The sequence below is a fragment of the Pseudophryne corroboree genome, chromosome 2, assembly GCF_028390025.1.
Source record: "Pseudophryne corroboree isolate aPseCor3 chromosome 2, aPseCor3.hap2, whole genome shotgun sequence".
NCBI lineage: Eukaryota > Metazoa > Chordata > Amphibia > Anura > Myobatrachidae > Pseudophryne > Pseudophryne corroboree.
In genome coordinates, this window is record NC_086445.1 from 858,203,564 (window position 1) to 858,228,068 (window position 24,505).

Here is a 24,505-nt window from a genome sequence, read left to right on the forward strand (position 1 = left end):
TTGGACCAGAGCCAGCCTTAGCTATAGGCAGGCTAGGCATTTGCCTAGGGCATCCAAGCATGTCTAGGGGCATCCAAGCATGTCCCTGCAGTATCTAATGCTGGGAGGGACAGTCTGCAAACTATCTGTTACTTTCTAAATGTATTCAATGAGTACTTGTATACACTGCTGTTTACATATAGAATGCACACAGCACACTGTCCCCTGAACTCCCTCCGACATGCTTGAATGCCCCTGACTTGTGAGACCTTAGACAGCAGAAGCCCAGTAACTGCAATTCCTGGACCTGTGACATTTTCACTGACTATATAAGGTTATTATTGGATGGTTCCTTATGATACCACATGTGTATTGTGGAAGACTGCTCCAAATAATTCAGACATCACCTACAGTATACTGCTTGTGCACATGGGGGAGGGGGACCCTGCTATCCTGTGTCCCTTATCCCTGTGCAAACCACAGGTGTCTGCAGGGATATAACATGGGCAGTGTTCTCCCCACACTTTATTTCTCAGTCAGTTCATGCCGTAAAATTCCCTTGCCATCCAGCACTGTAACGTGGTCAGTAAGTTGCGTATATTTCTATATGAAACGTCAGTGCAGCGTGACTTTCAGATGCGTCAGACTGGAGAGCAGAGCACATTGCTCCCACAGTATAAAATAAAGGGCATGCAGTTGCCGGGAGCAACAGACACCAGCAATCACACTGAACAGTGAAGAGAATGGACAGTTGCTACATGTTTGACACTGGTCTTTGTGTATAACCAGCAAGTATGGCAGTAGCTGGACTTTGCTGCCATCTGTGTCCAACCAGCAAGCTAAAATAAAGGATGAGGCTTGCAAAGGACGGCATACCTTGTGAGGTCACATCCCTTGTACGAGTGCCCCTTTAACAGGTGTGAGCGCAAGCACTCACCCATCCTGCCCCCTCCCCCTCCAATCTCACAGTCACGGATCTAGGGAGCAGCATGGGCGCACACACTCACTGCAAGCTCACCAGCAAGAAAAAGTAAGTTTTATATATTAAAAATAAGAATTTACTTACCGATAATTCTATTTCTCGGAGTCCGTAGTGGATGCTGGGGTTCCTGAAAGGACCATGGGGAATAGCGGCTCCGCAGGAGACAGGGCACAAAAAGTAAAGCTTTAGGATCAGGTGGTGTGCACTGGCTCCTCCCCCTATGACCCTCCTCCAAGCCAGTTAGGTACTGTGCCCGGACGAGCGTACACAATAAGGGAGGAATTTTGAATCCCGGGTAAGACTCATACCAGCCACACCAATCACACCGTACAACTTGTGATCTAAACCCAGTTAACAGTATGATAACAGCGGAGCCTCTGAAAGATGGCTCACAACAATAATAACCCGATTTTTGTAACTATGTACAAGTATTGCAGATAATCCGCACTTGGGATGGGCGCCCAGCATCCACTACGGACTCCGAGAAATAGAATTATCGGTAAGTAAATTCTTATTTTCTCTATCGTCCTAGTGGATGCTGGGGTTCCTGAAAGGACCATGGGGATTATACCAAAGCTCCCAAACGGGCGGGAGAGTGCGGATGACTCTGCAGCACCGAATGAGAGAACTCCAGGTCCTCTTTTGCCAGGATATCAAATTTGTAGAATTTTACAAACGTGTTCTCCCCTGACCACGTAGCTGCTCGGCAGAGTTGTAATGCCGAGACCCCTCGGGCAGCCGCCCAAGATGAGCCCACCTTCCTTGTGGAATGGGCCTTAACCGATTTAGACTGTGGCAGGCCTGCCTCAGAATGTGCAAGTTGAATTGTGTTACAAATCCAACGAGCAATCGCCTGCTTAGAAGCAGGCGCACCCAACTTGTCGGGTGCATACAGTATAAACAGCGAGTCAGATTTTCTGACTCCAGCTGTCCTGGAACATATTTTCAGGGCCCTGACAACTCCTAGCAACTTGGAGTCCTCCAAGTCCCTAGTAGGTGCAAGGCACCACAATAAGCTGGTTCAGGTGAAACACTGACACCACCTTAGGGAGAGAACTGGGGACGAGTCCGCAGCTCTGCCCTGTCCGAATGGACAAACAGATATGGGCTTTTTTGAGAAAAAACCACCAATTTGACACTCGCCTGGTCCAGGCCAGGGCCAAGAGCATGGTCACTTTTTATGTGAGATGCTTCAAATCCACATATTTGACTGGTTTTAAACCAATGTGATTTGAGGAATCCCAGAACTACGTTGAGATCCCACAGTGCCACTGGAGGCACAAAAAAGGGGTTTGTATATGCAATACTCCCTTGACAAACTTCTGGACTTCAGGAACTGAAACCAATTCTTTCTGGAAGAAAATTTACAGGGCCGAATTTGAACCTTAATGGACCCCAATTTGAGGCCCATAGACACTCCTGTTTGCAGGAAATGCAGGAAACGACCGAGTTGAAATTTCTTTGTGGGGCCTTCCTGGCCTCACACCACGCAACATATTTTCGCCACACGTGGTGATAATGTTGTGCGGTCACCTCCTTTCTGGCTTTGACCAGGGTAGGAATGACCTCTTCCGGAATGCCTTTTTTCCCTTAGGATCCGGCTTTCCATCGCCATGCCGACAAACGCAGCTGCGGTAAGTCTTGGAACAGACATGGTACTTGCTGAAGCAAGTCCCTTCTTAGCGGCAGAGGCCATAAGACCTCTGTAAGCATCTCTTGAAGTTCCGGGTACCAAGTCTTTCTTGGCCAATCCGGAGCCATGAGTATAGTTCTTACTCCTCTACGTCTTATAATTCTCAGCACCTTAGGTATGAGAAGCAGAGGAGGGAACACATACACCGACTGGTACACCCACGGTGTTACCAGAACGTCCACATCTATTGCCTGAGGGTCTCTTGACCTGGCGCAATACCTGTCCCGTTTTTTGTTCAGACGGGACGCCATCATGTCCACCTTTGGTATTTCCCAACGGTTTACAATCATGTGGAAAAAACTTCTCAATGAAGTTTCCACTCTCCCGGGTGGAGGTCGTGCTGAGGAAGTCTGCTTCCCAGTTTCCATTCCCGGGATGAAAAACTGCTGACAGTGTTATCACATGATTTTCCGCCCAGCGAAAAGTCCTTGCAGTTTCTGCCATTGCCCTCCTGCTTCTTGTGTCGCCCTGTCTGTTTACGTGGGCGACTGCCGTGATGTTTTTCCCACTGGATCAATACCGGCTGACCTTGAAGCAGAGGTCTTGCTAAGCTTAGAGCATTATAAATTTACCCTTAGCTCCAGTATATTTATGTGGAGAAAAGTCTCCATACTTGATCACACTCCCTGGAAATTTTTTCCTTGTGTGACTGCTCCCCAGCCTCTCAGGCTGGGCTCCGTGGTTACCAGCATCCAATCCTGAATGCCGAATCTGCTGCCCTCTAGAAGATGAGCACTCTATAACCACCACAGGAGAGACACCCTTGTCCTTGGATATTGGGTTATCCGCTGATGCATCTGAAGATGCGATCCGGACCATTTGTCCAGCAGATCCCACTGAAAAGTTCTTACGTGAAATCTGCCGAATGGAATTGCTTCGTAGGAAGCCACCATTTTTACCAGGACCCTTGTGCAATGATGCACTGTTTTTAGGAGGTTCCTGACTTGCTCGGATAACTCCCTGGCTTTCTCTTCCGGGAGAAACACCTTTTTCTGGACTGTGTCCAGAATCATCCCTAGGCACAGCAGACGTGTCGTCGGGATCAGCTGCGATTTTGGAATATTTAGAATCCACCCGTGCTGATTGTAGCAGTATCCGAGATAGTGCTACTCCGACCTCCAACTGTTCCCTGGACTATGCCCCTATCAGGAGATCGTCCAAGTAAGGGATAATTAAGACGCCTTTTCTTCGAAGAAGAATCATCAATTCGGCCATTACCTTGGTAAAGACCCCAGGGTGCCGTGGACAATCCAAACGGCAGCGTCTGAAACTGATAGTGACAGTTCTGCACCACGAACCTGAGGTACCCTTAGTGAGAAGGGCAAATTTGGGACATAGAGGTAAGCATCCCTGATGTCCCGGGACACTATATAGTCCCCTTATTCCTGGTTCGTTATCACTGCTCTGAGTGACTTCATCTTAATTTGAACCTTTGTAAGTGTTCAAAAAAAAATTTTTAGAATAAGTCTCACCTAGCCTTCTGGCTTCAGTACCACAATATAGTGTGGAATAATACCCCTTTTCTGTAGTAGGAGGGGTAATTTAATTATCACCTGCTGGGAATACAGCTTGTGAATTTTTTCCCATACTACCTCCTTGTCGGAGGGAGACTTGGTAAAGCAGACTTCAGGAGCCTGCGAAGGGGAAACGTCTCGACATTCCCATCTGTACCCCCGGGATACTACTTGTAGGATCCAGGGGTCCTGTACGGTCTCAGCGCCATGCTGAGAACTTGTCAGACGCGGTGGAACGCTTCTGTTCCTGGGAATGGGCTGCCTGCTGCAGTCTTCTTCCCTTTCCTCTATCCCTGGGCAGATATGTTCTTATAGGGACGAGAGGACTGAGGCTGAAAAGACGGTGTCTTTTTCTGCAGAGATGTGACTTAGGGTAAAAAACGGTGGATTTTCCAGCAGTTGCCGTGACCACCAGGTCCGATGGACCGACCCCAAACAAGTCCTCTTCCTGTATACGGCCATACTGTGCCGTTTGGAATCTGCATCACCTGACCACTGTCGTGTCCATAACATCTTCTGGCAGTTATGGACATCGCGTTTATTCATGATGCCAGAGTGCAAATATCCCTCTGTGCATCTCGCATATATAGAAATGCTCTATAGTCAATAAAATACTGTCCCTGTCAAGGGTATCAATATTTTTAGTCAGGGAATCCGACCAAGCCACCCTAGCTCTGCACATCCAGGCTGAGGCGATCGCTGGCCGCAGTATAACACCAGTATGTGTGTATATACTTTTTATTATATTTTCCAGCCTTGTCAGCTGGTCCTTGAGGACGGCCCTATCTATAGACGGTACCGCCACTTGTTTTGATAAGCGTGTGAGCGCCTTATCCACCTTAAAGGGTGTTTCCCAACGCGCCCTAACTTCTGGCGGGAAAGGGTATACCGCCCATAATTTTCTATCGGGGGGAACCCACGCATCATCACACACTTTATTTAATTTATCTGATTCAGGAAAAACTATGGTAGTTTTTTCACATCCCACATAATACCCTCTTTTGTGGTACTTGTAGTATCAGAAATACGTAACACCTCCTTCATTGCCTTTAACGTGTGGCCCTAATAAGGAATACGTTTGTTTATTCACCGTCGACACTGGATTCAGTGTCCCTGTCTGTGTCTGTGTCGACCGACTAAAGTAAACGGGCGTTTTAAAACCCTTGACGGTGTTTTTGAGACGTCTGGACCGTACTAATTGTTTGTCGGCCGTCTCATGTCGTCAACCGACCTTGCAGCGTGTTGACATTATCACGTAATTTCCTAAATAAGCCATCCATTCCGGTGTCGACTCCCTAGAGAGTGACATCACCATTACAGGCAATTGCTCCGCCTCCTCACCAACATCGTCCTCCTACCTGTCGACACACACGTACCGACACACAGCACACACACAGGGAATGCTCTGATAGAGGACAGGACCCACTAGCCCTTTGGAGAGACAGAGGGAGAGTTTGCCAGCACACACCAAAAACGCTATAATTATATAGGGACAACCTTATATAAGTGTTTTCCCTTATAGCATCTTAATATATATATAAGCATATCGCCAAATTAGTGCCCCCCCTCTCTGTTTTAACCCTGTTTCTGTAGTGCAGTGCAGGGGAGAGCCTGGGAGCCTTCCCTCCAGCCTTTCTGTGAGGGAAAATGGCGCTGTGTGCTGAGGAGATAGGCCCCGCCCCTTTTTCGGCGGCCTCGTCTCCCGCTCTCAACGGATTCTGGCAGGGGTTAAATATCTCCATATAGCCTCCGGAGGCTATATGTGAGGTATTTTTAGCCAAAATAGGTATTCATTTGCCTCCCAGGGCGCCCCCCTCCCAGCGCCCTGCACCCTCAGTGACTGCCGTGTGAAGTGTGCTGAGAGGAAAATGGCGCACAGCTGCAGTGCTGTGCGCTACCTTTAGAAGACTGAGGAGTCTTCTGCCGCCGATTCTGGACCTCTTCTTACTTCAGCATCTGCAAGGGGGCCGGCGGCAAGGCTCCGGTGACCATCCAGGCTGTACCTGTGATCGTCCCTCTGGAGCTGATGTCCAGTAGCCAAGAAGCCAATCCATCCTGCACGCAGGTGAGTTCACTTCTTCTCCCCTAAGTCCCTCGTTGCAGTGATCCTGTTGCCAGCAGGACTCACTGTAAAATAAAAAACCTAAGCTAAACTTTCCTAAGCAGCTCTTTAGGAGAGCCACCTAGATTGCACCCTTCTCGGCCGGGCACAAAAATCTAACTGGCTTGGAGGAGGGTCATAGGGGGAGGAGCCAGTGCACACCACCTGATCCTAAAGCTTTACTTTTTGTGCCCTGTCTCCTGCGGAGCCGCTATTCCCCATGGTCCTTTCAGGAACCCCAGCATCCACTAGGACGATAGAGAAAAGCTACTAGCGTTACTAATGTGTGACATATGTGTAAGGTAAATTGCTGTGTGGAATTATGGGGGTCATTCTGACCCATACGCTCGCTGCTGTTTGTCGCAGCCGAGCGAACGGGGCTCTACTGTGCATGCGACGGCGCCGTTGTGCGCCGGCGCATGCCAGACGGCCGAAGGGCAGGGCTGCGATCGCCTCTGCCTGATTGACAGAAGCGGTCGCTGGGCGGGAGGGGGCGGAACGGCGGCGTTTGGCCGCCGTTTCGTGGGAGCGGTATGGCCAATGCAAGCGTGGCTGGACCGAACGGTTATTCCCCCGGTGGGCCCCACTGCCTGAGTGTTGCTGGGTCAGATGCAGAACTAGCGGCGGTGCTAGGGGCACCAACCAAAATGTTGCCTAGGGCATCAAATTGGCTAGGGCCCGCTCTGCCTTGGACATATGTTGGAGAAGCCATCACATTTTCCCTTTGTACTAAGCAGGAGCACATTAATTTGCTGTTCTGACAATAATAAAGGGCTAAATTTAAGTTATGTACTGGAGAGCATTGTGTTTTGTTTTTTTCCTGTCAGGACAAATGTGTTTCTTTTACCCTGTGGAGGCCAAGCTGTTTTTTTCGTTTTTTTCCTGAAAGGGGCTAGTGTGTTTGTTATTATTTTTCCTGTGGATGCCAATCTGTTTTATTTTTTCCCGTGGTGGACGATGGGGGTGATGGGAAAGGGAGGCTGAAGTCTTGCCTAGGGTGCCGAGAAACCTTGCACTAGCCCTGGGTATATGTATAAAATGCTATGTATATTTTAGAGATGAGCGGGTTCGGGTTTTACTCGGATTTACTTGGTTCTCAAAACAGCATCTTATTGGCTATCCCAAACAAGAGATATCCGTGAGCCAATAAGATGCCGTTTTGAGTACCGAGTAAATTCGAGTAAAACCGAATAAAAACAAACCTGCTCATCTCTCTAGTATATTTCTGAAATAAATTGAGCCTATACCAAATACAACTATTTTTAATTGTCCCTGAGCTTAACCTGACTCCATGAATATTTGTTTCTGATTGGTAACTCATTATTACTTATGGAGCCATGACTACAGCACTATTTCTACTAACTCTTACAACATTTGATTATTGATGTACATCTCCACTGCCATCTACTGGCTGAAGTCATAACTTTTTATTTCAAATTATTCGTGAAGTAGATGATATAATGCAAAAAACAAAAAAAATTCCAGAACTGGAATTAGTCATATGTTGGAGGTTAGAATTCCAACCAGTAAATAAACCTACTTCTTTATCCAGTATAGTCTCCTTGTCATGTAGCTGAAAGTTCACCTCCAGAATCAGGGGCACAGTGCCAGAGCAGGGCCGTAACTACGTGTGTGCCAAGTGGGCTTGGCACACAGCACAGTTGCCCAGAGGGCGCACGGCCAGCGGCATGTAATGAGTCTGCGCCGTGCGCCGCCACCGCGCTGTGGAGGCAGTAGCGGATTTACTGCTAGGCAACCTAGGCTGCTGCTTAGGGCCTGGTGGCTTTCAGGGGGCCCAATGTCAGGAAGAGACCCGGGTCTGTTACCGTTGAGGGGGACATTGCAGCAATGCTGAGGCTGCAGTGCGCCGCATACTCCTGGTCACTGCACGCACCGCACTTCCTGGTTCCCATCTCTATCACGTGACTTACTGACCCAGCCGGCCAGGACGCCAGAGGAGGAGCACTACAGGCAGCGGTGGACTCATCTGTACAGAGTGACGGATCTGACCGGGAGCCAGCCAGCTCACACATCACCGCACCTTCTCCATCACCTCTGTCGCCAAGCCCGCAGACAAGGAGCAGGACCGGAGGAGCAAATGAGCAGTCTGGAGCTGTTAATGGACGACGAGGAGCCAGACAGCAGCAGCAGCGTGCACATAGGTCACCCTCAGCCTCACCATCCTCCGGCTATGTGGGTAAGTGAGGGTCCAGGGCAGCCATCCTTGTGCAGGTCACCTCAATGTGCTCATGAACGGGTCCCCATTTAAGGAGTGTATGTTAACAGTACTTCCCCAGAAACGGTGAAATAAATCAGTAATCTGTGGTCACCTAAGTTATAGAGCAAGTTATTCGCATTAATGCAGCAGAGTGCAGCAGATCTATGGTCATTTCAATTAGTATTTTTTGGGGGAAACATAAGTAAAAAAGAAAAAAAATATATAATTGGATATGATGCAGTTGCAATATTAAATACAATTATGCAAACAAATTGTTGCTTCCAGTTTTGTGAAGCTGAACCTCATAAATGAAAACCTATGGACAAAGTAGAAGGAAGCACTAAGGCTGGGCAGCGCCGTAACTACCTATGTGCCAGGTGTGCCTGGCACACAGCGCAGTTACACTGAGGGCGCACGGCGAGCGGCATGTAATGAGTCAAATTGACTCATTATATGCCGCCTCTGCTGGGTGCCTTGCGCCGCGCTGGAGGGAGAGCAGAGAAGGAGGAGGAGGGAGAGGGACTTGAGCCGCAGCAGCGCTATGTCATTGATAGCAGCGCCACTGCAGCACTCCTTCTGTACTGGCTGCCCGGCGCTAGGATGCGGTTCCCTCATCCCAGCATTCTCAGCAGCGGCCAGCCAATACGGAAGGAGAGGGGAGTGCTGCAGTGGCGCTGCTACCAATGACATAGTGCTGCTGCGGCTCAAGTCCCCCTCCCTCCTCCTTCTCCACTGCGGCTGCCCGGGATCTCTGCCAGCACGAGGAGCCTGAGAGATGGTAAGTATATATCTCTCTCTCTCTCTTTCTGTCTCTCTTCGTGTCTCTCTCTCTTTCTGTCTCTCTCTTTCTGTCTCTCTTTCTCTCTCTCTCTCTCTCTCTCTCTCTGGTGTCTGTCTGCCGCAATGTGTAAAAAGGGGGACTGGCTGCCGCAATGTGTAAAAAGGGGGACTGGCTGCCGTAATGTGTAAAAAGGGGGATGCTGTCTGCCATAATGTGTACAAAAAGGGGACGCTGTCTGCCGTAATGTGTAATAAGGGGGACGCTGTCTGCCGTAATGTGTAATAAGGGGGATGGTGTCTGCCGAAATGTGTAAAAAAGGGGATGCCGTCTGCCGTAATGGTAATAAGGGGGACTCTGTCTGCCGTAATGTGTAATAAGGGGGACTGTCTGCCGTAATGTGCAAAAAGGGGGACCCTGTCTGCCGTAATGTGTAAAAAGGGGGACGCTGTCTGCCGTAATGTGTAAAAAGGCACGTCGTCTGCCGTAATGTGTAAAAAGGGGCTCTATCTGGTGTAGTGGCTCTACTGTGCAGCGTAATTTGAATAATGGAGACTACTATGCACCGTAGTATGAATTGCCATTATTTTGTGGCCATGCCCCTTCCCCATAAAGCCAAGCCCCTATATATTTTTTTTTGCGCACCTGCGGCGCGCACTGCTCCTGTCTTGCGTGGGGGGGGCGCCAATGCCGTTTCTTGCACACAGCGCTAAAATACCTAGTTACGGCACTGTGCCAGAGTCTTTGCTTTCAATGGACCTGATTCATTAAAGATTGCAAATGCAGAGCTGTTTGCAGCAGCTTTGCATTTGCAGTCATTAGCAATGCAAATGCAGGAGGAGGCAGTGTTGGACTAGGGCATGAAGGACCCACCAGGGGATGCAATGGTAGGGGCTCATGCTTAGAGGTGTGGTCAGTCTCCAGAGGGGGTGTGGTTAGCCAACACAGAGGCTTGGCTAACCATTATAGAGTGCATGGTTTGGGCCCCTTGATAAATATGTAAATACTGCTAGTGCATGTATAATAATGTACTCTGGGGCTGATGCAGACCTGATCAGTGCTGTGCGTTTTCACACAGCAGTGATCAGATCAGATCTGAACTGCGCGGGCGCCACAGTGCGCAGGTGCATACCAGACAGCCAACGGTTGCCTTAGTCCAGCGATCGCCTCTGCCTGATTGACAGGCAGAGGCGGTTGCTGGGCGGGAGGGGGCGGGCCAGCACCGTTTGGCCGCCGTTTAGGGGGTGCGGTCCGGGCAAAGCAGGCGTGCCCGGACTGTTGGGGGGGTGGGCCGCGGCGGCTGCTTGACGTCACACGCAGCCGCTGCGACCCGGGCAATGACGAGTAGCTCCCTGCCAGCGCGCCGAAGCGGCGCTGGTAGGGAGCTACTCCTGAAGTACAAAAGCATCTCCGCTGTGCAATGCTTTTGTACTTCTGTGTGTGTGTGGGGGGGGGGGGGGGGGGTTCGGGCCTGACATGCGGGGTGGACTAGCCCTGTGCTGGGCGTTCCCCTGCATGTCTGGGAAGCTGATCGAATGTGTGCTAAATTTAGCACATCTACAATCAGGTCTGACTCACCCCTTCCATTAATAATAACAGGAATGCACTGTAGAAAATACTGGATGCAGTTATGTATAACTCCCCGTGCATCCCAAATCCTCACCTATTCCCATTTGTGGGCGTCCACGACACCCATAGATTGGGAATAGAACCTGTGGCAAGTACAGCTCGGCACCGAGCCCACACTGTGGTGAGCACAGCACGCGTTCCGTCTCCAAGTGGAACTGACGGAACGCAGTTCCGCCCCGTTCTGGCTCACTTTAACCCCTGGTACCGACAATCACAATAGAGTGATTTTTGGTACACTGCACATGCGCTGCAGCCACACAGCACATGCATTCACATTCACAGTGTGATCGCATCCCTGAGAGAAGGGCGGCCGTCAGGGGAGCGGCATTTTGCCATTGCAGTGGAGTAGTCCAGCCAACGCAGACGTGGCTGGAACGTTTGTGGGGCAGCTACGTGACATCACACACAGCCGCTCCTATTATAAACATGACTGCGGTGCGCCTGCCTTTGCAGCCAGGGTCTTGCCCATGTAAACTTAAGAGACAAAACGCGTTGAGGATAATATTGCACTGCACCAGCACTTTCTTCACCTCACTGAATGTAAGACCCTAAGAACCAAGTGTTTTTTTTTTACTTTAGATAAGCTGAAGGCTGCATAAGCCTGAGGCCATATAAGAGATCAACTTTTTGTGATTGGTTGTTTAAATGACTAAGCAGTTGCTAGGCAGATCAGTTTTCCCTGTTGGTTTTTTCCTATTGGATTAGAAGGTTGTGCATCAAGCTTAATAGGAGGGTCTTAGGATAGTATATAGGTGGGGGCCATTTTCCTAGACTTCCTCTTGCCATTCATTTTATGCCCGCCCGCCCTCCCGGATTTCAGCTACGGTTTGTTGATTTTGCAGTTGGCTATTGAAAGCCAGATTAGCGGGAAGTCGCTACCAACCAGCTGTCACACAGGCATAAGTGGTCATTGTGGGGCTCCCTCTTTAGAAGGACGGCAGGTGTGTCCTTTTCTTGCGGTTGGACATTTAGACGTTCCCCTGCGGGAACCGAACGTTTGCCAGAGAAAGAGGGGTAAGGCCAGCACAATGCGGGTTATGCGGGAAGGAGGCGGGGTATGTGTACTCCCCTCCTTGGTTTGGTGGTTTTCATCTAGGTGACTGGTGCTGGTGTTTGGCAGCGACTTTCTGTTTGCCATCCTCCAAACTAAATTTAAGTCTATATTCAAAATCAATTCTAATTCGATCACAATTATAGTTTAAAGAGTTGGTCAGCGATTAATAAACATCGTCTGACCTTTAACTCCAGCTACTGTGTCCGTGTCTTTATTTCAGTGTGTGGTGTTGTTTAATTTAGTGATAAGCTAGCTTAAAGAAAAGGTTTATGTAATCACAATAAAGTTATGAGCGCCTTATAAAGTTTGTGGTTGTACAATAAAACTCCAGTTTTGAAAGTAATATACTATGGGAGTGAATACCTTTTATACACACATGAAAATGAGCTACCAAATGGTTGAATACTGAACCTGGGTGAAAGGGATCTGACTGATTATTCTGAGAGGTTCCGATTAACCCCCTGATGACTGCATTGTCTGGGAGATGACCCCAGTGATGTTGTAAAGGCCATATTGATGAGCACATACTGTACACCATTATATTGCGGTACGCAGATTACCTTATTTCCTTCACAATGGGGGTCATTCCGAGTTGTTTGCTCGTTGCCGATTTTCGCTATATTGCGATTAGTCGCTTACTGCGCATGCGCAAGGTTCGCAGAGCGCAAGCGCTTAGTTATTCTACACAAAAGTTAGATATTTTACTCACGGCATAACAAGGATTTTTCATCGTTCTGGTGATCGTACTGTGATTGACAGGAAGTGGGTGTTTCTGGGCGGAAACTGGCCGTTTTCTGGGCGTGTGCAAAAAAACGCTGGCGTTTCTGGGAAAAACGCGGGAGTGTCTGAAGAAATGGGGGAGTGTCTGGGCGAACGCTGGGTGTGTTTGTGACGTCAAACCAGGAACGAAACTGACTGAACTGATCGCAATGGCTGAGTAAGTCTGGAGCTACTCAGAAACTGCTAAGAATTTTCTATTCGCAATTCTGCTAATCTTTCGTTCGCAATTCTGCTAAGCTAAGATACACTCCCAGAGGGCAGCGGCTTAGCGTGTGCAATGCTGCTAAAAGCAGCTAGAGAGCGAACAACTCGGAATGACCCCCAATATTGTGAAATCACTACACTAGCATGCACTGTTCTCACCCTTTCCTAATGGGATGCAGTCAATTTACCGACAATCAAAATCCCGACAGCAATTGACCAACGGTCAAAATCCCGACAAGGTCAAAATCCCGACATGGACAAAATACCGACATTTAAAATGCAGACAAGGTCAAAGTACCGACATGTAAAATGTCGACAGGTCAAAATGCAGACATGAATTTTTCATGATTTTTTCCATTGAAACCGACTTGTTCATTCTTTACCATCCCAGTGGACCTGGAGGGGGAATATAATAGTGTGCCGAGCGTAGCGAGGCACTGTGCCCGAAGCATGGTGAGCGCAGCGAGCCATGCGAGGGGACGCGGTACACTAATATGGTGTCCATGTCAACCTATGTCGACATACACACCAAAAAACAATGAAAAATTAATGTCAGTATTTTGACCTGTCGACATTTTACATGTCTGTATTTTGACCTTGTCGGTATTTTAAATGTCGGCATTTTGTCCATGTCGGCATTTTGACCGTCGGTCAATTGCTGTCGGGATTTTGACCGTCGGGATTTTGATTGTAGGTGTTTCATACCGATCCCTTCCTAATAAATATATATAAAATATAAGATATCTGCAACTTGATAGTTATTGAGGTACATCAAGGCCCATACATATTATAGGAACACTTTACTCACAGGACATGGAGAAGAGCAGATGCCGTTTTTGTTACATTCCCAATTTGCTGGATCTTTTGAACTTTATCTAGAATGTAGTTGATGCCTCGAGAACTGTCCTGTAGGTCAAATTCTGTTTGAATTACATGTCCATATTGGACAACAGCAAAATCACACTGAGAAAAGAAAACAAGATACTAGAATCAGTTAGGCCAGTGGTTCTCAAACAGGGCTCTAGAGTATCAGAATTGTTTTCATGGCACCCCTAGGTTAAGAGTTTTTATTGAGAAATTTAGAAATAAATATTAAATTAAGTAAATTGTGTTATGTAATCCTTAGGTACACCTGTGTGGGGGATGCAGTCAATTTACCTACAATCAAAATCCCGATGGTCAAAATCCCAACAACCATTGACGGTCAAAAATCCTGACATGGTCAAAATACTGACATTGTCAAAATACCAATATTTAAAATACTGACAAGGTCAAGATATCAACATTTACAATGTCGACAGGTCAAAAAGTCGACATGAGTTTTTCATTGAAACCGACTTGTTCATACTTTACCATCCCAGTGAACCTGGAGGGGGAATATAATAGTGTGCCGAGTGCAGTGAGGCACCGTGCCCGAAGCATGGAGAGTGTAGCGAGCCATTCGAGGGGTCGCCGTACACTTATATGGTGTCCATGTTGACCTATGTCGACATGCACACCAAAAAACAAAGAAAAACTCTTGTCGGCTTTTTGACCTGTCGACATTTTGGTATTTTTATCTTGTCGGTATTTTAAATGTCAGTATTTTGGCCTTGTTTGGATTTTTACCTTGTCGGAATTTTGACCATCGGTCAATTGCTGTCGGGATTATGACCGTCAGAATTTTGATTGTAGGTCTTTCATACTGATCCCCTGTGTGGTGAGGGACAGGATTTGCTTCTGTGTGTCCATATATTTTATGGTTGACAGCCACCAGCACTGGTTTTGCATTGACCGTAAATAATTTGATTTGGTCCTGGACCACCAACCCAGGGCACCTCTGCAAGTGTCCCGAGGCACCCCAGGATGCCGTGGCACACAGTTTGTGAACCACTGAGTTAAGCAAACAAATTTACCAAACACCTTCCAGTATATTGGGTTCACTGTTGGGTTTGGTTTCGGATCTGGGTTTCTTTAAAAATAAAAAAAACAGCTAAAATCATGTAACTTGGACCTGTTTTTCTTCATATAGTATTATTTACAGCAATAACATCCATTAGCAATCAATTTTTCCCCCCTCATCACACAATCTCCTGAGTGAAATGGCACCTGAAATCACGAAGTAGGGATTTGCATACAATCCAAAATCCAAGATTTTGTTTTTAAATGTAAGTTCCAAACTCGAGGGAAGACCCGACTTGGGACTCGGTGAACTCGGATCCCCAAATATACATATATACATACAGAGAGTGACAGAACAATCAAACTCAGTTGTCAGCCTTTGGACTCAATAAAAAATAAGAATTTACTTACCGATAATTCTATTTCTCGTAGTCCGTAGTGGATGCTGGGAACTCCGTAAGGACCATGGGGAATAGCGGCTCCGCAGGAGACTGGGCACAAAAGTAAAGCTTTAGGACTACCTGGTGTGCACTGGCTCCTCCCCCTATGACCCTCCTCCAAGCCTCAGTTAGGATACTGTGCCCGGACGAGCGTACACAATAAGGAAGGATCTTGAATCCCGGGTAAGACTCATACCAGCCACACCAATCACACCGTACAACCTGTGATCTGAACCCAGTTAACAGCATGATAACAGAGGAGCCTCTGAAAAGATGGCTCACAACAACAATAACCCGATTTTTGTAACAATAACTATGTACAAGTATTGCAGACAATCCGCACTTGGGATGGGCGCCCAGCATCCACTACGGACTACGAGAAATAGAATTATCGGTAAGTAAATTCTTATTTTCTCTGACGTCCTAGTGGATGCTGGGAACTCCGTAAGGACCATGGGGATTATACCAAAGCTCCCAAACGGGCGGGAGAGTGCAGATTACTCTGCAGCACCGAATGAGAGAACTCCAGGTCCTCCTCAGCCAGGGTATCAAATTTGTAGAATTTAGCAAACGTGTTTGCCCCTGACCAAGTAGCTGCTCGGCAAAGTTGTAAAGCCGAGACCCCTCGGGCAGCCGCCCAAGATGAGCCCACCTTCCTTGTGGAATGGGCTTTTACAGATTTTGGCTGTGGCAGGCCTGCCACAGAATGTGCAAGCTGAATTGTACTACAAATCCAACGAGCAATAGTCTGCTTAGAAGCAGGAGCACCCAGCTTGTTGGGTGCATACAGGATAAACAGCGAGTCAGATTTTCTGACTCCAGCCGTCCTGGAAACATATATTTTCAGGGCCCTGACTACGTCCAGCAACTTGGAGTCCTCCAAGTCCCCAGTAGCCGCAGGTACCACAATAGGCTGGTTCAGGTGAAACGCTGAAACCACCTTAGGGAGAAATTGAGGACGAGTCCTCAATTCTGCCCTATCCGTATGAAATATTAGGTAAGGGCTTTTATAGGACAAAGCCGCCAATTCTGACACGCGCCTGGCTGAAGCCAGGGCCAACAGCATTACCACTTTCCATGTGAGATATTTTAAGTCCACAGTGATAAGGGGTTCGAACCAATGTGACTTTAGGAACCCCAAAACCACATTGAGATCCCAAGGTGCCACCGGAGGCACAAATGGAGGCTGTATATGCAGTATCCCTTTGACAAACGTCTGAACTTCAGGAACTGAAGCCAGCTCTTTTTGGAAGAAAATCGACAGGGCCGAAATTTGAACCTTAATGGACCCTAATTTTAGGCCCATAGACAGTCCTGTTTGCAGGAAATGCAGGAAACGACCCAGTTGAAATTCCTCTGTAGGGGCCTTCCTGGCCTCGCACCACGCAACATATTTACGCCAAATACGATGATAATGTTGTGCGGTTACTTCCTTCCTGGCCTTGTTCAGGGTAGGGATAACTTCATCCGGAATGCCTTTTTCCTTCAGGATCCGGTGTTCAACCGCCATGCCGTCAAACGCAGCCGCGGTAAGTCTTGGAACAGACAGGGTCCCTGCTGGAGCAGGTCCCTTCTTAGAGGTAGAGGCCACGGGTCCTCTGTGAGCATCTCTTGAAGTTCCGGGTACCAAGTCCTTCTTGGCCAATCCGGAGCCACGAGTATAGTTCTTACTCCTCTCCGTCTTATAATTCTCAGTACCTTGGGTATGAGAGGCAGAGGAGGGAACACATACACTGACTGGTACACCCACGGTGTTACCAGAGCGTCCACCGCTATTGCCTGAGGGTCTCTTGACCTGGCGCAATACCTGTCTAGTTTTTTGTTGAGACGGGACGCCATCATGTCCACCTTTGGTTTTTCCCAACGGTTTACAATCATGTGGAAGACTTCTGGATGAAGTCCCCACTCTCCCGGGTGGAGGTCGTGTCTGCTGAGGAAGTCTGCTTCCCAGTTGTCCACTCCCGGAATGAACACTGCTGACAGTGCTATCACATGATTTTCCGCCCAGCGAAGAATCCTTGCAGCTTCTGCCATTGCCCTCCTGCTTCTCGTGCCGCCCTGTCTGTTTACGTGGGCGACTGCCGTGATGTTGTCCGACTGGATCAACACCGGCTGACCCTGAAGCAGAGGTCTTGCTTGGCTTAGAGCATTGTAAATGGCCCTTAGTTCCAGGATATTTATGTGAAGTGACGTTTCCAGGCTTGACCACAAGCCCTGGAAATTTCTTCCCTGTGTGACTGCTCCCCAGCCTCTCAGGCTGGCATCCGTGGTCACCAGGATCCAGTCCTGAATGCCGAATCTGCGGCCCTCTAGAAGATGAGCACTCTGCAACCACCACAGGAGAGACACTCTTGTCCTTGGGGACAGGGTTATCCGCTGATGCATGTGAAGATGCGATCCGGACCATTTGTCCAGCAGATCCAACTGAAATGTTCTTGCGTGGAATCTGCCGAATGGAATCGCTTCGTAGGAAGCCACCATTTTTCCCAGGACCCTTGTGCATTGATGCACTGAGACCCGGTCTGGTTTCAGGAGGTTTCTGACTAACTCGGATAACTCCCTGGCTTTTTCTTCCGGAAGAAACACCTTTTTCTGGACTGTGTCCAGAATCATCCCTAGGAACAGCAGACGTGTCGTCGGAATCAGCTGTGATTTTGGGATATTTAGAATCCACCCGTGCTGTCGTAACACTACTTGAGATAGTGCTACTCCGACTACTAACCGTTCCTTGGATCTTGCCCTTATCAGGAGATCGTCCAAGTAAGGGATAATTAAGACGCCTTCTCTTCGAAGAAGTATCATCCTTTCGGCCATTACCTTGGTAAAGACCCTGGGTGCCGTGGACAATCCAAACGGCAGCGTCTGAAACTGATAGTGACAGTTCTGTACCACAAACCTGAGGTACCCTTGGTGAGAAGGGTAAATTGGGACATGGAGGTAAGCATCCTTGATGTCCAGAGACACCATATAGTCCCCTTCTTTCAGGTTCGCGATCACTGCTCTGAGTGACTCCATCTTGAACTTGAACCTTTGTATGTAAGTGTTCAAAGATTTCAGATTTAAAATAGGTCTCACCGAGCCGTCCGGCTTCGGTACCACAAACAGCGTTGAATAATACCCCTTGCCCTGTTGCAGGAGGGGTACCTTGATTATCACCTGCTGAGAATACAGCTTGTGAATGGCCTCCAATACCGCCTCCCTGTCGGAGGGAGACGTCGGTAAAGCAGACTTTAGGAACCGGCGAGGGGGAGGTGTCTCGAATTCCAATTTGTACCCCTGAGATACCACCTGAAGGACCCAGGGGTCTACCTGCGAGTGAGCCCACTGCGCGCTGAAATTCTTGAGACGTGCCCCCACCGTGCCTAAGTCCGCTTGTAAAGCCCCAGCGTCATGCTGAGGACTTGGCAGAAGCGGGAGAGGGCTTCTGTTCTTGGGGATTGGCTGTCTGTTGCAGCCTTTTTCCCCTTCCTCTGCCCCGGGGCAGAAATGAGGAGCCTTTCGCTCGCTTGCCCTTATGGGGACGAAAGGACTGCGCCTGATAATACGGCGTCTTCTTATGTTGAGAGGCGACCTGGGGTAAAAATGTGGATTTCCCAGCTGTTGCCGTGGCCACCAGATCTGACAGACCTACCCCAAATAACTCCTCCCCTTTATAAGGCAATACTTCCATATGCCGTTTGGAATCCGCATCACCTGACCACTGTCGCGTCCATAACCCTCTTCTGGCAGAAATGGACAGCGCACTTACTCTTGATGCCAGTCGGCAAATATCCCGCTGTGCATCACGCATATATAGAAATGCATCTTTTAAATGCTCTATAGTCAGTAATATACTGTCCCTGTCTAGGGTATCAATATTTTCAGTCAGGGAATCCGACCAAGCCAAACCAGCACTGCACATCCAGGCTGAGGCGATTGCTGGTCGCAGTATAACACCAGTATGTGTGTAAATACATTTTAGGATACCTTCCTGCTTTCTATCAGCAGGATCCTTAAGGGCGGCCGTCTCAGGAGAGGGTAGAGCCACCTGTTTTGATAAGCGTGTGAGTGCTTTATCCACCCTAGGGGGTGTTTCCCAACGCGCCCTAATCTCTGGCGGGAAAGGATATAATGCCAATAATTTTTTAGGAATTATCAGTTTTTTATCGGGGGAAACCCACGCTTCATCACACACCTCATTTAATTCCTCAGATTCAGGAAAAACTACAGGTAGTTTTTTCTCACCGAACATAATACCCTTTTTAGTGGTATTAGTATTATCAGAAATATGTAAAACATTTTTCATTGCCTCAATCATGTAACGTGTGGCCCTACTGGAAGTCACGTTTGTCTCTTCCCCGTCGAGACTGGAGTCAGTATCCGTGTCGACGTCTGTATCTACCATCTGAGGTAACGGGCGTTTTAGAGCCCCTGATGGCTTTTGAGACGCCTGGACAGGCACAAGCTGAGTAGCCGGCTGTCTTATGTCGTCAACTGTCTTTTGCAAAGAGCTGACACTGTCACGTAATTCCTTCCATAAGATCATCCACTCAGGTGTCGACTCCCTAGGGGGTGACATCTCTATTATAGGCAATTGCCCCGCCTCCACATCATTTTCCTCCTCATACATATCGACACAACGTACCGACACACAGCACACACACAGGGAATGCTCTGACAGAGGACAGGACCCCACTAGCCCTTTGGGGAGACAGAGGGAGAGTATGCCAGCACACACCAGAGCGCTATATATATACAGGGATAACCTTAAATAAGTGTTTTTCCCCCTTATAGCTGCTATTTGTAATTATTACGCCAATTAGTGCCCCCCTCTCTTTTTTACCCTGTTTCTGTAGTGCAGGACTGCAGGGGAGAGTCAGGGAGACGTCCTTCCAGCGGAGCTGTGAGGGAAAATGGCGCCTGTGTGCTGAGGAGATAGGCTCCGCCCCCTTCTCGGCTGCCTTTTCTCCCGCTTTTATGTGGAATCTGGCAGGGGTTAAAATTCATCCATATATCCCTGGGGGCTATATGTGATGTATTTTCGCCAGCCAAGGTGTTTCTATTGCTGCTCAGGGCGCCCCCCCCTAGCGCCCTGCACCCTCAGTGACCGGAGTGTGAAGTGTGCTGAGGAGCAATGGCGCACAGCTGCAGTGCTGTGCGCTACCTTGGTGAAGACAGGATGTCTTCTGCCGCCGATTTTTCCGGACCTCTTCTTGCTTCTGGCTCTGTAAGGGGGCCGGCGGCGCGGCTCTGGGACCGGACTCCGAGGCTGGGCCTGTGTTCGGTCCCTCTGGAGCTAATGGTGTCCAGTAGCCTAAGAAGCCCAATCCACTCTGCACGCAGGTGAGTTCGCTTCTTCTCCCCTTAGTCCCTCGATGCAGTGAGCCTGTTGCCAGCAGGTCTCACTGAAAATAAAAAACCTAAAACTAAACTTTCACTAAGAGCTCAGTAGAGCCCCTAGTGTGCACCCTTCTCGGTCGGGCACAAAAATCTAACTGAGGCTTGGAGGAGGGTCATAGGGGGAGGAGCCAGTGCACACCAGGTAGTCCTAAAGCTTTACTTTTGTGCCCAGTCTCCTGCGGAGCCGCTATTCCCCATGGTCCTTACGGAGTTCCCAGCATCCACTAGGACGTCAGAGAAAAAGGATTATCCCAACAAGTAAGCATACCCACTGGAAGCATCTGAAGAATTACACCCACTGGAAGCATCTGAAGAATTACACCTAGCGTGATGAAACATGACAGATGACACTGTTTCTTGACAATTTGAAATGCTGATATCAAAAATATTGCTATCCACACTCTGCTCACCTAGATAGCAGTCTGCACAGAACCAGTAAATGGGCCTTGACAAGATGAAACTGAAGTTTCTTGTTCTGTATATGGTTTAAGCTAAATTCCACTAATTGCTGGGGCTGGAGGATACTTTGCCCTGGAGAGCAATTATCTCTGTGTTTAAGCAACCCCCTCACAAAATTATTGGTGGAATATAGCTTAAACCATATACAGAACAAGAAACTTCAGTTTCACCTTGTGGTCCACACTGTAGTCCTCTTAAATTCTGAGTGGATTATCCGTGCCAATATGGAAGAAGTATGCCTCTAGCTCTTCCCATGCATTTTTTATTTTTGTGAATCACAATTCTTTACCCTTATACACAGCAGAAGTTGCCTGCTCCATCTTTTAAAATCTTATTCTTGATACAAATTCATAATTCAATCATTGCGAGCACCATTTACCCCTGAAGAAGTCCATCTGGACGAAATGCGTATTGGCCTGCAGTTCCCAATTAACCAACAAAGTGAAATTTATCTATTGAGCTCATACCCAATAGGTGTGACCAAAACATCCATTTCTGTGTCTAATGTACTGTGATATTTTATCTCCTATTTTACTGTATCCCTATAGAAAATAAATGTTTATTTACCAAGAATTTTATTGTAATACTGTTGGGTAAAGAATATTGATAAAATGGTACATTTACCTATTTTTATGTATTGTATTCTATCCAAATAAGGATCAATAAGTAAATGGGTCTATAGATCCTCATCCTATATTAGCACCCTCTGTCACTGTTCATATATATATATATATATATATATATATATATGGGAGGGGCCATGGGGTTTCTCTGGGATCATTCTTGTCATGCCCCTTTCCCACAAGGCATTATGTCCATGTTGAAAAAAATGTGTGTGTGGGGGGAGGGGGGGGGGGGGCAATTCTCTCTCTGGTACAGGGCACCAAAAAGATTACTTATGGCTATGGAGTCCAGGGATAGAATAACAATGAAACTAGTGCTCTAGTCATCCACATAAAAATGTGGGAGACATTGGGGCTTATAGTGTACATGCCCATATGGTACTGGCCACACTCACACAGCACTGGCAACAGTGCTGCAGCTTCCAACAAAAGGGCCCATGAACATTTTCATCCCCAAGCCCATATTGCCTTAAAGCCAGCCCTGGGTCTTTATATTTCGGTATCTGCTTCTAATTATCTGGAGATGTAATGAAGATAGCAGCCAGTCAGTGGCGTTACCAGGGAGTAGCAGAAGAGCTGCCACCTCCTTGTCCATTACTAGTAGCTGTGGAGCTGAGCTACTCTACAGGCAAGAGAGAAGGGGGGAGGTCTGAAAAGGGGGAAGAGTTTACATAGTGCAGGTTATAGCACTAGCCCCTGACTCCTGTCTGCACCATGAGAAATAGGAGGGGGGAGCAGGAGTAGTGTGACCACTACCCAGAGGTTAGAACACTACTACACAGATGGGGAACACTATATTGTGTGTTCCATTCTGAATAACTGTGTGTGCGCTGTGGGTGTGACTCTACATTTGTGAGATTCTGCTGTTGGTGTGACTCTATATGTTTGAAATTCTGCTGTGTGTGAATCTGCATGTGTGAGATTCTGCTGTGTGTGTTACTTTACATATGTGAGAGTCTGATGTTAGTGTGACTTTGCATATGTGAGAGTCTGCTGTGAGTGTGAATGAATGTGTGAGAGTCTGCTGTGAGTATGAGAATCTTATAATCATGTGACTCTGCATGTTTGAGATTTACATATGTGAGAGTCTGATGATAATGTGACTCCGCATGTGTGAGAGTCTGCTGTGAGTGTTACTCTACATGTGTGAGAGTCTGCTGTGTAACTCTGCATATGTGAGAGTCTGCTGTGAGTGTGGTGGGAGTCATAGCCAGATTAACGGCGCAGGGGATACTGTACCCTGGCTCCCCCCCTTTGTCAGGTTTGTCAGGGGACCCCTCAGCTGGGGCACACTGACATCAGTACCTCTCCTTCTTGTACAGCAGCAGAGACAGACAGCCAAAGGGGGTAATTCCAAGTTGATCGCAGCAGGAATTTAGTTAGCAATTGGGCAAAACCATGTGCACTGCAGGGGAGGCAGATATAACATGTGCAGAGAGAGTTAGATTTGGGTGGGGTGTGTTCAATCTGCAATCTAATTTGCAGTGTAAAAATAAAGCAGCCAGTATTTACCCTGCACAGAAATAAAATAACCCACCCAAATCTAACTCTCTCTGCACATGTTAAATCTGCCTCCCCTGCAGTGCACATGGCTTTGCCCAATTGCTAACTAAATTCCTGCTGCGATCAACTTGGAATTACCCCCAAAATGCGAGTAGGATAGTATGCAGTGCTGGCAGAGACACAGGAGCTACCGATGCAGCTTCCCGACCAGAAGAGAGATAGGAGGGGGGCGAGAGCTGCAAGTGACCCAGGGATCTCTGCTTCTCCTTCTTCCCGCCTGTGTGTCTAGGTCCTGTGTAACCTGCTATCTATGTGCTGTCAAACTCTACAGAGCACATTCAGGTCTAGAGAGAGAGACACACACACAATGGGGTAAATTTACTAAAGCTTCTAAAAATGAAAAGTGGTGATATTGCCCATAGCATTCTGTCTATCACTTTATAGATTAATGTTAGACAGAATCTGAATAGTTGTTATGGGCATCATCATCACTTTTCATTTTTAGAAGTTCAAGTAAATTTACTCCAGAAAGTCCTCCTGAGTCCTGTCCCAGTGTGTAAGTAGTACAGAGGCTTCTATTCTTGCATATGACAAGATAAATTATAAGTTTTATTTTTCTCTGTGTATTTTAAGGTTGTTTAAGTTGTGTTTGGTGCACTACAGGAGAACTTTATAAAATGGTTATCTCTCAATTAGGTGGAGCTGTAAACAATACTCGGACATTATTAAACTATTACTTTAAATCTAGTATACAACATTGGTTTAAATTAAATATATACAATCCATACCCCCCAACATGACCCATTTCAGGAGGAACAAAATTCTCTCTACCCGGGCTTCCCTCTTAATATATGATTTTGCAACCATCTGTGCTTAAATACCTTTCTTATCAGTGAAATAGTTCAACACAGGTGATGCCAATCATGTACTATGAGGGAAGTCCAGGTAGAGAGCATTTTGTCCCTCATCAAATGAGTCATGTTGGGAGGTATGCACAATCTAATTTACATCCTCCCCCCACCCACCCCCGTCTCAATTGTCCCAGGCCCCCCAAAGGCTTAATCCAGGCCCTAGTGGGAGTAGTGTATCCAGAGATAGAGACATGCAATTAATTGACTCTGAAGGATGTCAACACTCCCATTATGATGCAGTCACAAACCATGGCATGATGTATCGGTGTATATCTGTAATGGGTGCAATGTGTGCGGTGCACAACGCAAACCCTGCATCCATATTTTATACGGTATTCAGATGATAGGTTGACAGTAATAAAGTCGACAGTCAATAG

At 47.7% G+C, this 24,505-nt stretch overlaps 1 protein-coding gene across 3 annotated transcripts in view; it reads right to left on the reverse strand.

Annotated features, from left to right (window-relative positions):
* Positions 1-24,505, reverse strand: part of ITGAE (integrin subunit alpha E) — a 343,943-nt gene that overhangs the window by 239,132 nt on the left and 80,306 nt on the right. For all 3 annotated transcript variants that reach the window (XM_063955833.1, XM_063955834.1, XM_063955832.1), the window contains exon 9: positions 13,741-13,895. In XM_063955833.1, coding sequence (XP_063811903.1) covers positions 13,741-13,895 — 155 coding nt within the window. The remainder of the gene's footprint in view (positions 1-13,740; positions 13,896-24,505) is intronic.